General features: G+C 49.3%; 1 protein-coding gene across 1 annotated transcript in view; it reads left to right on the top strand.

The window, feature by feature from the left end:
* Positions 1-711: 711 nt before the first annotated feature.
* The window catches only part of Calb2 (calbindin 2), a 26,403-nt gene continuing 10,007 nt past the window's right edge, over positions 712-17,107 (top strand). Inside the window, exons 1-4 of the mRNA XM_021170541.2 lie at positions 712-891; positions 11,932-12,008; positions 14,150-14,239; positions 16,200-16,280. Of these exons, the coding sequence (XP_021026200.1) occupies positions 798-891; positions 11,932-12,008; positions 14,150-14,239; positions 16,200-16,280 (342 nt within the window). The 5' untranslated portion in view covers positions 712-797. The remainder of the gene's footprint in view (positions 892-11,931; positions 12,009-14,149; positions 14,240-16,199; positions 16,281-17,107) is intronic.

Genomic DNA, 17,107 nt, shown 5'->3' with positions numbered 1-17,107 from the left:
GTCCAAGAAGCTAGCACACACTACAGACCTTTAGAGTAGGGAGGCTATGGGACTGAGGCTGGCTCTCTGATTGAGGAGACCCCACTGTGTGGTGTGCTTGCTGTCTGTTTTGTCTAACAGAAGTTCAGCACATCTTTGGGTCAGAGTTTAACGCCATTTACCCACGGGACTACGGGAGACTCCAGTCTGCTACTACCTGGATAAAGGTCTAAAAGTCTGCAGGATGTGACAGATACCGGAGGGAAGTGGGTTACTGAACAGTGGAGTAGTTCCTTTATTCCCATCTGAATCCTCATTGCATCTTGTCGATTCCAGTTGTCCACCTACGGTAAAACCTTGAGAACCCTGCTTTCCTGCAATCCTGGTACCCCTCGGGGGAGTCACAAGGACAGGAAGAGTTCTGGGCTCAAATCTTAGCTTTGCTACTTGTTAGTAATGCTACTGCTGCGGCTAGAAACTGGGTGTGCTCAAGATGGACAGAGGGAAGGGAAGGCAGGAGCTGCCTCTCCCCATTTCCAGCTAAAAGCCTGCGGTGTCCCCAGGGGCACCCAGGAGTCTCATTGAACACTCTCTCCTGGTCCCCAAGAACCCTGGCAGAGAAGAGCCCCCGCCCGTGCAGCGCCGCGCCCTGCGCGATTCCCTGAGTGTGCGCGCCCCCTTCCGGCGGCCCGACGCGGCGCAGCTCCGGGCTGCATATAAAGGCAGCGTGGCGCGCAGCCCCAGCGCGAGAACCAGAGCCAAGCGGCACCGAGTGACAGCGCTGAGAGAGAGGCTTAAGATCTCCGAAGCGGCTCGCCATGGCTGGCCCGCAGCAGCAGCCCCCTTACCTGCACCTGGCCGAGCTGACTGCATCCCAGTTCCTGGAAATCTGGAAGCACTTTGATGCTGACGGTCAGTAAAGCTCCCAACTTCTGGGCCCCTTGACCCTCGGGGACCTGAGCTTGGCAAAGGGGTCAGGGGCATGGCTCGATGCGGGTAGGTATGCTTCGCCCCCAAGTGGTTTGTTCTGTGGCAGAGCCTGCTGGGGTCTTGAGTTCAGGGAAACGCCCGGGTGCCCTGGTGGCAACTGTCAGTAAGTTTTCCCAATGCAGGGTGGCCAGGGCCCAGGTTCTGAGCAAGTCCGAGCGTTCCCAGAGAGGAGGCCTAGGCAAAAAAAGGCTCCCATGACACATTCCCCTGCCTCCTTCCTCACCTTTTCCTTCAAGCTAACGCCCTGCCTCCAGCCCCGTAGCCACAGGTCTCCAAACCTCACTCTCCCTTCTTGCTTCTTACCCCCATCACCAGTTTCAGAGGCTCGAGAAAGCTGAGCGTCCTGAAGGGAACCTGGGGGGAGGGGGCGGCTCCCCTAGCCTGGTTGGCCAGGAGCAGGAGTAGAGGATGCATTGGGGGCTTTTTTTTTTTTAAAAAAAAAAAACAAACCAAGATTTTCTTTATCTATTTTTTTAACCCTACCAGTATGTGGGTTTCCCAACTATAGCAGCAGCGGATGTGGTGGGGAAGGTCCTGGCATTAGCCCCCAACCTGCTACCTGGTAATATAGATTCCTGGGTACCCTGAGAGCCTGTGGATGGGGGTGGAGGGGAGTGGTGTCACACCCCAGTGACCAACACTCCTCTACATGGTCTTGACAATGACCAACCCAAAAAGTGAGGTCCAGGTGAATGGTTTTGGAGGTAGGTGGCTTCCAGACCTGGGATTCCAAGTGTCTACAGTCTTATCTGACTCAAGTATAAAAGAGCACACACACCACCCCGTCCCTCACCTCTCCTCTGTCCCCACTCCCCAGCTTCTGATATTGCCCAAGACTTTTCTATCACTCAAGAAAAGAAAAGGAAAAAAAAAATTCAATTCACCCTCCAACGCCTGGCTAAGATGAACACCCAGAATGCACTGGCATCTCAGACCTGTTGGCAGGGTGGTGGCTCAGCGGCAGTGTTTATCCTGGGACTGAGAGGGAGGGGGCAGGAAATAGTCTTATCAGTTAACAGCTCCCTACATTCTCTCCTTCCTCTCTGAATCCCCTTGGTAGGGTATGAAAGTGGGTGCACAGAGGTCCTCTGCTCCCAGTGTCTGCCTTGGCAAGGAAAGGGTTAGTGTGTGAGGATGCCAGTGGGTGAAGTTTCCTTGGAGGCAACTGAGAAAGCTGGAGGGGTTGAGGACTAGGTATCTGGATATTGGGGGGTGGGATGGTGATCTGCCCGAGAACTACTTATACTGAAGGTGGTGCCTCAGTTGCTCAGTCTGAAAAATGGGGCCAAGGAGAGGCTGCCTTTCCACTTCCCTGCTTCTGGTGCCCAGTTCCCTGATGGAAGGGGCTCTGACAGGAGCCTCACGGCCTCTCATCACTGCGTTGCACACAGGACATGCTTTGGCCAGTGTATCTGCACCAGAGACTTGGCACGAGGCAAGGAAAGTTACCAAGCTGTCAAGGTTATACCACTGGCCTCCTGCTACATGAGTCAGCTAGAAACAGCCGACTCCATGTCTACTTTTCCCTGGGGGCCATCAGTGGTCCTTTCAGTCATTATGAAAACCTTATGTTTAGTCTGTTCTGAGATACCGAGTTTTCTAAAAGAAAAACAAACAATTGCACCCTTTTGGTCCCACCCTGAGATGTTTCCTGGCAGAGTCCCCTTATGCAGTTGAAGATGATGCAGGGCTTGGTTGGTGGCGCTGGTTCCCGGCTGGGGCTTGCATCCATTCAAGTGGACTCCTACTAGCATAGGAAGAGGGTTTTTTTCTAGGACTAGCCCACAAAAGATCCTCAGCCCTGCTTTGGAGGTGGTGGGTGATTGATTCATTTTTATCCTAGAAAGGGACCCCCCCGCATACACACCCTCAAGGAAGTCCCAAAGTGGGCCCAGAACTGAAATCGGTATGAAACGAAAAGGGATAGATGGACAAACTGGGATTCCACTGAGGGATCTAGATATAAGCCTGGGACTGCCTTTCTCTGTTCTTTGGTGGCTGACCCTCACCTTGGCCTCTTGAACACCCCAAGGCTGCAGATGAACCCAGCCCCTCATCACCTGCCCTGCCCTGGCTCTGTCTGAGCTTCTCTCTCTTTTTTTGGCTTCTGTTTGCAACGTAGGGATCTGTTGTAGGTTTGTTACTCCACTACCTTAAAGACCTCTGGGAGACTCTCCACAGCTCCCAGAGTCCCTGGAGGAAGCTCACTGGAGCCCAGTTAATCATAGGCACCAGGGAGAGGAGCCACCTCGCTCATGGACTCTTGTAAACAAAGGAGACTTTAGAAAAGATTTTGGTCCGGTGAGAGGAGGGCTGGGGGCTGAGGCTGGGTATGGTGACCCTTACTCAGCCCCTTTCAAGTCAGAAAGAAGAGGTGCTACCTGGTCCTTCCATCCAAAAAGACTGTTCTCAAAGAGGTCACTAGCAGTGGGGATGGAGAGCAGGTATTTGAAAAGTCAGAAGCTAAGCAGGAAAGAGCCAGGGATCTCTCCTAGCCTCCTAGACCACCCAACTCTTTCTCATAGGTCACCAAGAGTGGGCAGTGGGAGCCATCAGTCTCTCTGATGCAATATCAGGACCCAGTGAGGCGGCAGCCAAGTCTCCCTATGCCTTAGTGGGCTCTGAGGATTTTCTACATGTCACCTCCATGCTCAGGGTGACACAGTATCTGAAGCCATCATGCTGTTGCTTCCTGGTCACTTTGTCAGCAGTTCTTTGACTCTATAAGATCCAAGTGGCTGTCAGGCCTGGTAGCACAGGCCTATACCTGGCAGCTTGGGAAGACTGCAGACTCAAGCACTGCCTGCATCACAGAATGAGTTTCAGGCCAGCCTGGGCAACTTGGTGAGAATCTTGTCTCAAAATAAAAAGGAAGAAGAGGGCTGGAGATGAAGCTCTGTTCATCTAAATGTTTATCTTCCGCGTAGCAGGGTTTAGTTTCAGTCATCAACAGCACAGTGAGAAAGGGGAGAGAGGGAGACAGAGAGGGGGAGACAGACAGAGAGAGAGAGAGAGAGAGAGAGAGAGAGAGAGAGAGAGAGAGAGAGAGAGATTCAGGTGGCTGAGCTATGGATGCCCAAGTCAGAGTTTACATACCATCTCTGTGTGGTTCTGACAGACATTACTCAGGCTCCTAGTCCACTGATAACCTGTGAGGAGCCACATTGTGGCTCAGCAGAGAAATAGATGTGTTTCCTGTCAGCCTTCCAGAAGCAATCAGAATGCAGAAGAGAAAGAGGAGCAAGCAGACATTCATGGGCCAAGAGAGGCAGCATTTGATCCGGGCTCTTGTCCTAAATACGTAGAAAGGTGCACAAGCAAGAGAGCCTACGAAAGGAGTTACTTGAAAGTAAACAACAACAACAAAAAGTGGATTCTAGTCAGCTCCACTGAAGGACAGCACAGAGCCATCAAAGTGAGATGGAGTTGATGCCACTTAAGCCGATAGCAAGGCACGAGGTGAGCTGAGTTTACTATGTAAGAAGGAGAATAGTTGTATGGACGCTTCCTTTCCCAGGAAGAATGTACAGCTCGCTACAGGCAACCCACAGGGGCCCGTCAGAGTCTTCTGGGCCCTGTCCGCTTTCCAATAGCCTTGGTGGGTGAGCTTCTCAAAGCCCTTTAGAAGGACTAGACCTTGTTCCTTATCTGTTTGGGACTCGGATCCCCCACCCCATACACTGAGGACTTTGAAAGTTAATAATAAAAACGGACCATTCCATATCGAGGGGGGCTCTGCCAGGATCTTCTCTCCCTAGCCCCAGTGGTTCTAACTGGGTGTCCTGCAAATGACATAGCACCAGGGAGCCAGAACCAGGTGTCCAGGCCTTCCCAGAGTCCTGTACATTGCTAGTTCTGTTTCTAGTAGAGGGAAGACGGGTCGTGGGTGAGGCCCTGAGTTCCATACTTAGCAACACACACATATGTACACGTGTGCACACCACACCATACGCACACATACCACCCATACACCACACTCCACACATACCACATATACACATACACCACACACATAAACACATACTGCACACACCACACCACACACCATACATATATATATACTTCATACCACACATCACACACATACAGAGGCATATATGCGCATGCCCCACACACATACCACACTACACCACACACCATACATATATATATACTTCATACCACACATCACACACATACAGAGGCATATATGCGCATGCCCCACACACATACCACACTACACCACACACCATACATATACACCCAATATCACACATCACACACACATACACACCATACCACACACACCACAATATACCACATACCACAAATACACACATACACACACACACCACACCATACCACACACATAAACACATACCATACACACACACACACACACACACACCGCACTACACACACAAACACATACCACACATACACACACACACACACACCCCACACACAAGCAGCACACACACATGCCTACTTACACAGGCACACATGTACATGCATGCACACACACACACACACACACACACACACTAAATGGCAGCTCATGGGACCTTAAGTGAAAGACTTGTAAAATCAAGAGTACAAGACACAGTAGGTGCTACGTATTGCACTACTTTGTGTGTGTGTGTGTGTGTGTGCACCCGCGTGCACGTATTACATGTAGACTAACTACGCTGACTGCAGTTCACCAGAACTACTATCATAAGCCCATCCTAGACTCAGAAACCGCAGGGAGCGGTTCGGTGCAGATGACTCCCTGTAAATCACTGGCTTTGCAAACAGGAGGACCTGAGCTTGATCCTTAGGAAGCATACTTAAAAACAAATCAAAGAGCTTTGATACACACTTGCAATCCCGAGGTGGTGAGAGAAAGGTGGGTCCCTGGAGCTCACTGACCTACCCCAGGTCAGCAAGAGACCCTATCTAAAAGAAAAACAAACAGACAAACAAAACCCCACAAGCCAACACCACCACCACCAAAAAGATGGATGGCACCTGAGGGGTGACACCTGAGCTTGACCTCTGACCTCAGCAGCACACATACGTTGGGGTCTCAGTTCATTACAGTCAGGGGGGCTCTAGGTCTGGGAGCAAGGTGTTATATGCATGAAGATGGCTTTCTTCTAATCCAGTAGTCAAACTAGTCCTGTCGCCATCTCGGCCCCAGCTTGGCATCCGTGATAAAGGCTCGCTGGGAAAGCCTCCTGGCTCACGTAGGGTAGGGCAGCTCCTAGAATCTGCCTGCTCCCCCTAGTCTCCTTCACCACTACACTGATTATTCCACTAACGTTTCCCTTTGGTGTGGCGTGTACTCGGTCTATCGACTCGGAGCCGTGGAACCTCTGGGTAGCCATCACCTCACTTCTTGGACTGTGATTGCACCAGCCAGAAGTAGGGAAGCTGGGTCTGTGAAGAGCAGGGGGAGGAGGGCTCCCTGGAGAGGCAGTCAGGGGCAGGGCTGAGGTACTGTGTTTATACTGACAAGATACTTCAGCTTGCCCTTCCCCAGGCAGCCACCAACCCAGGTGTTCTATGTCCCCACCCCCTGCTTGTTCAGACACAGGAGCTTTTATGAGCTAAGGCCTTTGGGGAGGTTGCTGGGGCTTAGGAGACCCCATAGGGAAATCTTCCCCAATTCCCACGGAGCCAGAATTAATAGAGCAGGCACTAGACTCTTCAAGAACAGAGCCTCTGCAGCACCCGGCCGGCTGGCATCTCTCCTGGCGGATTGCATCAGATGCCCTCCTGTGCCCAGCCAGCCCCATCTGGACCCTCAGGCTCTGGCCTCCTCCCCTCCTATTTGGCTCTCTGCAGTCTTACCTCTCTGGCTCAATCTGCCCCTTCCTTCTGGCCTCCCCATGCCTGGGACTCAGCCCAGGGTCAGGCTGCCAGCTGTCCACAGGTTCGGGGGACCCAGCCCAGCTCCCAAGCCCCATTACAGAAGTAGCAGGTTAAAAAACGGGAGTAGCCAAATGTTCTTCCATGAGCTGCAGATCTGGGGCATTTTTTAAACCCAGGAGCCACTAGGAGAGAGGTGTGGAGAGCGTACATAGACATGTGATGGACAGAGAAATCCAGACAAGTCGAGCTGTAGACAAACCTTATCCCTAAGATGGACAAAAGGAGATTGTGATCTGTTAGCCATGTGACGGAAACATCCACCAGGCCTCTTTTCCAGGCTAGGATTATAACATCAATGTGTTTGTGTAGCAGAAACCTAAGGAGAACAGGGCAGAAATGGAAGGGCTTTGGAACTGGCCAGTGCCTGCTACGCAAAGTAATATAAACACTAGCAAGCTTCCCGAGCACAGGGATGTTGCCACCACAGGAAACGAGAGAAACCCTGAGATGTAGTTAAAAAGATCCATGGGTGCCACACCCGGTGAGAGATTCAGAATGTTGAGAGAGGGGACCTATGATTCTGCCCTTTTGAGAGGTCAGGGTTAGGAATTAAGCCTGAGCTGGACTCTGTGTTTCTAACCAGCTCCCAGGTTACGGCCAGTCCACATAACCACGCAGCATGAGCCAGCTCTTCTGTGGTACTCTAAAGTTACCAAACTAAACTTTTTTTTTTTTTTTTACTTTAACAAGATCCCTAGGTGATGGCTGTATACCTTCCTGCTTGAGATGTACTGCCAGCCTGGGGAGCTGGGAAGACAGGAGCACCTCGTCAATTAAGTCAGAGAGCCTAGCATGGGGCGCAGGCAGTGGCATTGCTGTTTAGCTTCCCAGGGCTCTGGTTGAGAATGGGCACTCTAAAGAGACCAGAAGTTGTCAGAAACCCTTAGGGTTGAAGAGGTGAGGGAGGGAAAAAGGATGCTCTATTTATAGGCTATGTTACATTTTCCCGAACGTTACTTTGTATGGCTCTCCTGATGACTTATCAGGCAGAAAGGGTTTAAGCAGTTTTGCTCACTTGAGAGAGAAATGGGGGCCCAAGAGGAACTGGTTTGTTCTGGAGCAAGGGACAGTCGTGAAACTGGAGGCACAGGTACTGGAGGTACCTTTTGTCTGCTCACCTTGTAAAATCTGCACATACGAACCTCAGGGAGAAACAAATAAAACCTTTCTGGGGTACAGACTCCTTCCATCAAGGACTTCCAATCCTCTGTGCTCAGATTAATGACAACAAAATGCTCTCTGTCCTTAGCTTTGGGGTACGCAGTGGTGAAATATGGAAGCAAAAACAGGCTCAGGAAGGATGCAAGCCTCCCACTCCCCCAGCCCGCTCCCTCTCAGCCCCCTCTCCCTAATGTTCATGGTTTGAAGGAGGTTAGCAATGATGGTTACTATGGTAACCACATCTTTTATAAATGCCCATTCACATGAGATATCCTTGGTGCCCCCCAACTCCCTGAACTGTAACAAGGTCACAGAAAAAACAAACCATTCCCTCAGCACTTAACTCTTCCTAGAAGGATGTTGGCTAACGGCTTCTGTATCCCAGCCTTACATGAAAGGGCCTGTTAAATGATGGCTGTGGTGGCCTTGGAAGGAACACCTGTCCCCTCAGGGGTGACAGCCCTTCTTCTGGACCTGTGTGTCTATTTGCCACTTCTTGCTCTCCACCTTCAGTAGCCTGTCTGGCCTTTTCAATGGCTGGTCACAGGCTTTTGGACCACTCTGTGATTTGTCGGAACAGGGCCATGCCTACAGCCCGGAACGACTGTTCCCTTCGAAGAAAAAGCTCATTGCACGGAGCTAAATTTTCTCCTTCTGTTCAGGAAGGCACACGGGGATTTTTATCACGCCCCCATGGGTGTGTGTGGGAACCCCCTTGCTGCTCGATGTATCCAAGAAGGGGACCATCTCAGCTCCTGATCCCCTCTCCCTGCCTCTAAGTTTCTTCTTCCTTCTCTTTCTTCCTCCCATTGCCTGGGACTGTTCACTGAGGCCTTTCTTGTCCATCCTGCCCAAAGGTCCTTGGAGGGAAAAACACCTCTATTTCATTACATCATCATTTAGCAGTCCAAGGCCAAAGTGTTCCTAATATGGGGCGGGAGGCAGGAGCCACAGTGGTGATGATCAATGCCTATAGCACGGGCATTGTTGAGGCTTGTGTGGGCTCTGTAAGTTCACTGTTCTTCAGTTGCCTCTCTCCAGTGGTCACAGGAGGAGGAACTCCCCTTGGTCCCCTTTTACAGTTAAAGAAACTGAGGTTTAGAGAGATGATGCTCAAAGTCTGCGTGTCCCAGGAGGACAAACAGGTGTCAGTCCCTAGGTAGGAAGGGCTGGTAACTTTACCAACCCCCTATGCAGCAAATAGAGGGACAGAGAAAGGACGCACCATCACCTGCCATGTGAAGTGGGTCTCTCGGGGAGGGCTTTTGGTAAGGGATGCTCTGCAGAGCTGAGTGGATGCAGCTCTTCCTCGTGTGGAGGCTTCTTCTTCCCATCATCCACCGTCTGATACCCTCAGGAAACACACACCCATCCTCAGCTCCTGCCCCAGCCCCCGTGGCCTCTACATTGTGGACGGCGATTCATCCTCATAGGTCCAGCTCCTAAGCGCCTGCCCTCAGCTCTAACTCCACTCACCCTAGCCTTGGGCTTCTGGGTGACAATAAACTCAGAGCTGAGCTCTGCCTCCCTGCCTAATTTGGTAAAGCCTCCTAGGGGAAGAGGGTGGGGACCAAGGCTCTGCACTCACTCGTGGTCAAGGGGAATCTGCATCTCAGCCATGGGATAATTGTCAGGTCAGAGAGATATCACTAGGTAACAACTCAGAGGAATGTCACCAACATCTCTGCTTCTTCGCCTAGAAAGCTCCTGGTCACCCCCACTTCACCCCAGCTGGCCTCACAGGCCAACAAGCCCCACCCCCTTGTGAATTTCCAACTCTCCTGAAGTACTTTGTAGAACATCCTAGAAGAAAAGACAATTGCCTCCTCCCAGAGGGGCCCAGTAATCACCTTTTCTTTGCGGACAAAAATAAATGCATAATTCATCTCATGCAATTCTCTCTGTACGAGATTTATTGGAGCATCTTCCCCAGGAGGGGTGGCCTCTGAGGTTATTTATTTGGGACTTAAGACCTCAGGGGCACTAGGAAGAGAGGTTGGAAAGATCCTCCCGTCCCCATGTTATCCACAGAAGCCAAGGCAAATCCTTCCGTGTGGTTCTTTTATTAAGACTGCAGCTCCACATGCCCTTGAAGAAAGTGACCACCTTCTTAACAATTCAGGTTGGACCTCCTCCATGGGGACCTTGCTCCCCTGCTATTGATCAGATTAGGAACTTGATGTTAGTTGATTGCCTAACATTGCTATACAAGGAAATCATCTGGGAGCCTTCAGAAAGAAAAATCACGATGTTGAGCTCACAGCCCAAGCGAGTGATACCAGGATGTCTAGTGGTGAGAGCCAGACATTCATATTATTTAATGAGCCTCAAGAGATCCCAATATGCAGTAAATTCTAGAGCCATTGCCTTAGCCCTGCCTGAGTTCCTCCGGTAAGTGCTAGCACAGACTGGTGACCTTGGGCATAGACTCATCTCAGCACCAGTGTCTGGACCATTCAGGCTCCAGTTGTGAGAACCTATATGACTTCTCACTCATGTGTTCTCCAGACAAGCCAGGCCTTGACCTTCAGACCTGGTTATGATTGCTGCGCTCTTTTCTCAGGTCCATTCCCATCATGAACACAGACTGTGTGGTCTCTATGCAGAAAGCTCCCACCTCGAAGCTGGAGAGATTACTGCACAAGCATGAAGACCTGAGTTTGAATCTCAGCTTCTGTGTCAAAGCCAGATGTGGCTGTGCACATCAGTAGCTCCAGAACTTTTGGGGAGAGACAGGCAGATCTCTAAATTCATGATGATCTAGCCAAAATAACCAGATCCAGGTTCAGTGAGAGAATAAGGCAGAAAATGAGAGAGGGAGGTATGCAACATTGACCTTTGTTTTCATATGTGCACACAACCTGGGATGTACATGCATCCCTGTGCATATACTCTTTGTCTCTCTCTCTCTCTCTCTCTCTCTCTCTCTCTCTCTCTCTCTCTCTCTCTCTCTCCAAAGTCTCACATGAGCCACATGACTATAACCTTACCACCTGGGAGGCAGAAGCAGTAGGGTTGTAAGTTTGAGACCAGGCTGGGCTATATGGTAAGACCTTGTCTAAAATAACAATCAGCCGAACTATTTAGCTACAGTAAGCCATTCTGCAGATGAGATGGCTTGAATAATTTTTTCCCCATGGGTCCCTTCTATATTTGTTTCTTGAGACTGCCATAGCAAAGTACTACAGATTGGGTAATCTAACACAATAGAAATAAATCTCTCTAGTTTTTGACGCTAGAACTCTGAAATCAAGTTGTGTGTGTGTGTGTGTGTGTGTGTGTGTGTGTGCATGTGCTCATGCATACACTATAGGCTTTGACTGTTGCATGCCTCTGCTTCTAGAGGCAGCAGCAATCCACAATATTCTTTAGCTTGGAAACGTGTTGCTCTAATCTTTGCCTCTGTCTTCTCTATGCTTTGACCACTGTCATGACTAGTGACATCTATAAAAACCCTACTTCCAAATAGAGTCACACTCTAAGGTTCTCGATGGTTGCTGGGAGAACACTCTCCAACTCTATACACCTTCTCAAGCTCAGAAACTCAACTTCTGCCCTAGTCGCAGGCCTACTACCTGCTGACAAATCCTGATGTCGACAATGCTTCTCGTGGGACCTCTAGCACACAGCGCTTGCTCAGAAACAGCAGCCATCTCTGCCAGTGGACCAGATGTCTGTTCCCCCAGTGTTCTGCAGGCGCTGGCTGAGTACTCCAAGGGTGCACATTATTAATCTTGAACATGTGCCTGCAAGTGCTCCGAGGACAAGGACCCATCCTTAACGTGACTGGCCAAGATACCTGTTTGTAGACGAATGGGGGGAAGTTCTCTGTGGAGGTGGTGACTTCCTAGTCTTACTATTCGACTCTAAGGTTAACTCTGATGTTTTCTTTATCTATCATTACAGGAAATGGGTACATTGAAGGTAAAGAGCTAGAAAACTTCTTCCAGGAGCTGGAGAAGGCAAGGAAGGGTTCTGGAATGGTAAGCTCCACCCCCACGTTTGGGATTTTCTTGTCATCTTGACCTATCTAGTCTTGAGAATGGTCTGACCCACGATACATCTAGAGACCTGGGGTCTCTCCAATCTTGGCACTAAAGAGTCTTTCGTTTGTAAGGATATAAAGAAAAGCCAGGTTCTCCCTAAGAGCACCTCATTTGAACATCCTTGGGTGACTTAGGGAGTTAACCACCATGAAAGCCAAGAGTTGATGAATTCCCTCAAATGGCACAGGTATGTGCTTATGTGTGCATGGATCTATCGTTGCCTGAGAACACAGCCCAGAAGGCCAAGGGTTTATAATTCACGAGGGGGTTCTCAGAGGACCCCAAAATGCATGCAAGTGTTCCAGCCTCAGCACCGTTGTCATCTGAGGCTGAGTAGTTTTTGTCATAAGGGATGTCTTTATGTTATAGTGTGTTATCCAGCACGCTTGCACCTACGCAGGAGATAGCCAAGTCATGGGCATCAAAAATGTCCTAAGTTAGGTTGTGATGGTGCAAACCTTTAATCCCAGCCATTGAGAGGCAGAGGCAGGCAGATCTCTGTGAGTTTGAGACTAATATGGTCTACAATGTGAGTCTCAGGATAGCCAGGGCTACAGAGTGAGACCCTATCAAAACAAACAACAAACACACCACTAAAAACAAAACAAAACAAAATGTCCCAGACATTATCAAACGTCTCCTGGTGGAGACGAGGGGACAGATCCAGATTCTAGACCAACAAAGGCTAGCTTCTCTGTAAGGAGAACTGAGGGCTACTTGGAAGCACCCCCTGAGCCCTGACCATCCTGTTGGTTTGGAGGAGTCATGACCTTTGAACCAGCTGCTGGTGGGGTGTGGATGTGCTTGCCCACAGATCTCTCATCAGCCCTCGTGACTAGGATGATATGAGCCCAGGATACAGAAATCCTGGCTTTTCCAACTGACTCTGGGATCATGAGCTACAACACAGAAGAATGTGTTTAATCCAGAGTTTCAAATCTAACCATCATCCTCTTAGTCATTTTCTCCCTCTGCCAGCACGAGGGTGACTGACAAGTCTGTCCACCGCAATCCCAATTGCTGTCATCTGGGACCGATTCCCAGAGCATCTGTCATGTGGATTTGGGGGGCAGGAGCTAGGCTTTCAATCTCTAGCTGTATTTACCTGGATGAACATGAGGGAAGTCACTGCATCTTGGAGTCCATTTACCTGTGAGATGCACAGATGACTTGCCCACTGGGGACCGTGGTAAACCTCTATTAGGCTGCCCACATTTACAATAAGTAGTTAGCGTCAAATCTTATGTATTTGTAAATATAGATAAACACTGACTGTTGAGGATTGGTACATTGAGATCAGATTCAAAGGCCAGAGGTGATATGGAAGAATCCAGAAAAAGCTCCTAAGAAGCTTGAAGCCTCTGTTGAAGGGCCCTGGACAAGCAGCAGAAGAGTAAATGTTCCTGGGGGCAGGGGAGGGGGCAGGGCAGCATTGACTGAGGATAAGATAGAGTTCCTGGGTGTAGGTGACATCTCAGCCGCACCCAAAAACCGGGGAAAGGTTCCAGACCATCAAGAGACCACTATGTTTAAGTTGAGGGGTAACGGGCTAACGGGACTCTTAATAAGTAATCAGTTTTTCTATCCTTAGAATAGTTGAGTGGCGGAATTTAAATCTCCCCTGAGCTGTGTGATGCCCTCACATCCCTTCTAGCATGAAATCAGATAAGAGTACTGCAGAATCGCAAGTGTATCTGTAAAGAGGCGAATGAGTGCTTCATTTTGTATTGGTGAAAGTGGTCGGAACCTATTGTGGTGTGGTGGGTGGAGCTTGGTTGTGCTAAGAGCTGTAACTCCCATCAGAGTGGTGGAAATAAGGCCGAACCCCTTATGGAGCTGTGGTTCTCAAATGTCAAAGGGTGCATCTAATCACATGGTACAGAACATGCCCACGTGTCCTATGTCCCTTGATAATCATGTGACTCCCATCTAAAGCACAGACTGACCCTCGGAGCACCAGGGTCACACGTTTCTGAGCCATGTGTTCAGGACACAAAATGAAGCTCAGCCCTGCTTCACTGAGATCCTCAACTCTACATAACATGGCAGCAGGATCAGCCTCCTCTCTCTATCCACAGATGTCTAAGAGCGACAATTTTGGAGAGAAGATGAAGGAGTTCATGCAGAAGTATGATAAGAACTCAGATGGGAAAATTGAGATGGCGGAGGTGAGAGCCAGGGGGCGTGGCTGAGGAGAACCAGGGGTCCGGCTGAGGCTGTAACAGGTTCTTGTGTCCAAGAAACAAGAAACATCCCTGCCGAAGCACTTAAGCCAACCGAACAGAATGAATAGGGGCTTTCTATGTGTGTCACCCAAGGAAAGAGCAAGGAACAAACAATGGTCTAGGATCTGGTCTCTAAATGCTCTCAGGATCCAACAGTTGCTGCAAATGTGTGAAAAGCCAAGCTTAGGACAGTGGGAAGATTAGTAAATAGGAGTCTGCATACCCCACCTAAACATATCCAAAAATGAATATGTAATATATATATATATATATATACACATATATATATATGTATTAGATAATTTACATGCATGACATACAATCCATGTAATTTCTACATGACTACATATACATACATACTCACCCACACATATATGCTCATACTTATACGTAAATATGTATGCCAACCGTGATCATCAGTTTGTGACCTGTAGTCGAGAGGCCAGGAATGGTAGTGGTAGCCCATAAATCAGGGCCTTGATCTCCTAGGATATATTGGTTCAAATTCTACGATAGACCAGAAGAAGCTCTAGAAATGAAGCTTGAGACATGCGGCATGCATGTTGAGACATGTGGCGGAGATCAGAGAGGACGAGAGGATTGTTTGCAAAGTGCAGAGAGAAGGGTATACTTGGAGACCATCTCTGCCTTGGCCTATCTCCAATAGAACTCTCCGTTTCACCTGGAGGCCCATATTAATAAGTCATTGGGTACAGACTGCTCTGCCCAAGAATTGTAGGAACCATAGACCTTCCCCAGTAGGGCTGTTCTAATTTAGCTGAGGGTAGTTCACCTGCGGGGGAAGTTGTATCCAGCTGGCAGTTGCCCTTCAGGTCAACTGAGGAATGTGCACAAATCAACTTAAAAGAGGAGGCATGACATAACGTGTCCATGTTGTAAATCCCAGGGTCACAAGACATCTTCTTTATTAGATACAGCCTGTAAGAAATATTTCAGGGTTTACAGGCCGTGGTGTCTCTGCCCACAGCTCTTCAACACTGCCGCTGTAGCAGGGGAGAAGATACTGGAAATAAGCCCCAGAATGGGTTGGGGCCGTGTGTGTCACTAGAACTTTACAAACGTGCCTTGTGTCCCGTGTGGCACTGTGGTTTACTTATTCCTCGTTTAAGTCAAGAGACTCTCCTAAAGAACGAGGCCATGGTCAAGGCTCTGCCTTTCTTCTCTTGGCTCTGTCCCCTGCTTTAAAACAACAACAACAGACAAAAACAAAACACCACCACAACAACAATAACGACACACCATTGTGTTCCCCAATCTTGTAGCCAGAGGACTGCAAACACTTCAGAAACATCATGCAGACACAGTCATGTTCATTTGCGGAGTGCGCCCCTCTTTAAATGCAAGGAAACTTTCCCCACAAGCCACAGTAGCCCACCTCACATGTCATTGGCCAGTATGGGTCACGTGCCTATTCCAAAGCCAATCGCTGGTGAGGGGAAAGGGATAAACTCATTTGGGGGAGGGGAGGATTAAGCTAATTAGGATATGCCTTAGCCCAGGGATGGGGGGGGGGGGGGGGGGGGGGGTTAACAGCAGTTAGGTGGGCTGCATGTGTTGGATGCATGGTGGGTATTTGCAATTTTTGAGAATGAAGTTGCTAAAGTCTTCATTTGCAATCAATAAAGCAGCGTCCCAAGTGGTAAAGGCTCCCCTTTCCCCGGGGTAGAGATCATCCCAAGCGTCTCACTTCTCAGAACCTTCTACCTACCCCTTTGAAGGGCCGCCAGCCTCTGTGCTCAAGGAAGGAAATGAAAGAGAGCAAAATGCCATTTCCTTACCGCTTGTCTGCTGGCCATTTTCCATCCTTCCTGTGGGAAAGCCGGCTCTATTCCCTGATGTGCCTCCCCCCTCTCACACTGGTGTGGTTTTCTGTGTTTCCCAGCTGGCACAGATCCTGCCGACCGAAGAGAATTTCCTTTTGTGCTTCAGGCAGCACGTGGGCTCCAGCGCTGAGTTTATGGAGGTGAGCCTTCTCTCTGCACACAGCGACCTCCCTTCCTCCTGTATTCAGAGAAGGCCTGCCCTAACACCCGACAGAGAGTCCTTGGGAGATGCTAGACCCCACAGGGCTCTCCTGGTTGAGGTGTGTGGTCCATGTAGCAGAGGTATTACCTGGGTCATTGTAGATGCCCTGCAACACTGAATCAGATCCCCTGGCTAGAAAGAACCGATTTTCAAGCTGGAAGACTCATTCTTTTCAGTGCAACTTGCCCAGACATTTATAGCAACTTAAAGGATTTTCTCCGGGTTTTCTGAGATGGCAAGATTCTTCTACAAGTCAAGTAGTTGACGAGCTGAATTTCGTACTTAGTTTTTTTTTTTTTTTTTTTTTTTGCCTCTGTTAAAGAATAGTGGTACATCCCTAGGGCTATATTTATTTGTTTATTTATTTATTTATTTATTTAGTGTCTATAGAAAGTGGATGTGGGTTGAAGATGTGCCTCAGTGGCAGGAGGTTTGTCTAGCATGTACAAGGCCCTGGAGTTCTCTCTCTAACACAGAAGGAAATGAAGGAAGAGGAAAGGGGAAGAAGGGAGGGGGGAAAGGAGGAGGGAAAGGAAGGAAACGAAGATTAAAAAGAGAGGGGAGTGATGCCGGGCTTGGTGGTGCACGCCTTTAATCCCAGCACTCAGGAGGCAGAGGCAGGTGGATTTCTGAGTTCGGGGCCTGCCTGGTCTACAGAGTGAGTTCCAGGACAACCATAGCTATACAGAGGAACCCTGTCTCAGAGAGAGAAAGAGAGAGAGAGAGAGAGAGAGAGAGAGAGAGAGAGAGAGAGAGAGAGAGAGA

This window comes from Mus caroli, chromosome 8, assembly GCF_900094665.2.
Source record: "Mus caroli chromosome 8, CAROLI_EIJ_v1.1, whole genome shotgun sequence".
Classification (NCBI taxonomy): Eukaryota; Metazoa; Chordata; class Mammalia; order Rodentia; family Muridae; genus Mus; species Mus caroli.
Note: the sequence above shows the minus strand (reverse complement) of the source record. Positions and strands in the feature narration are given on the sequence as shown.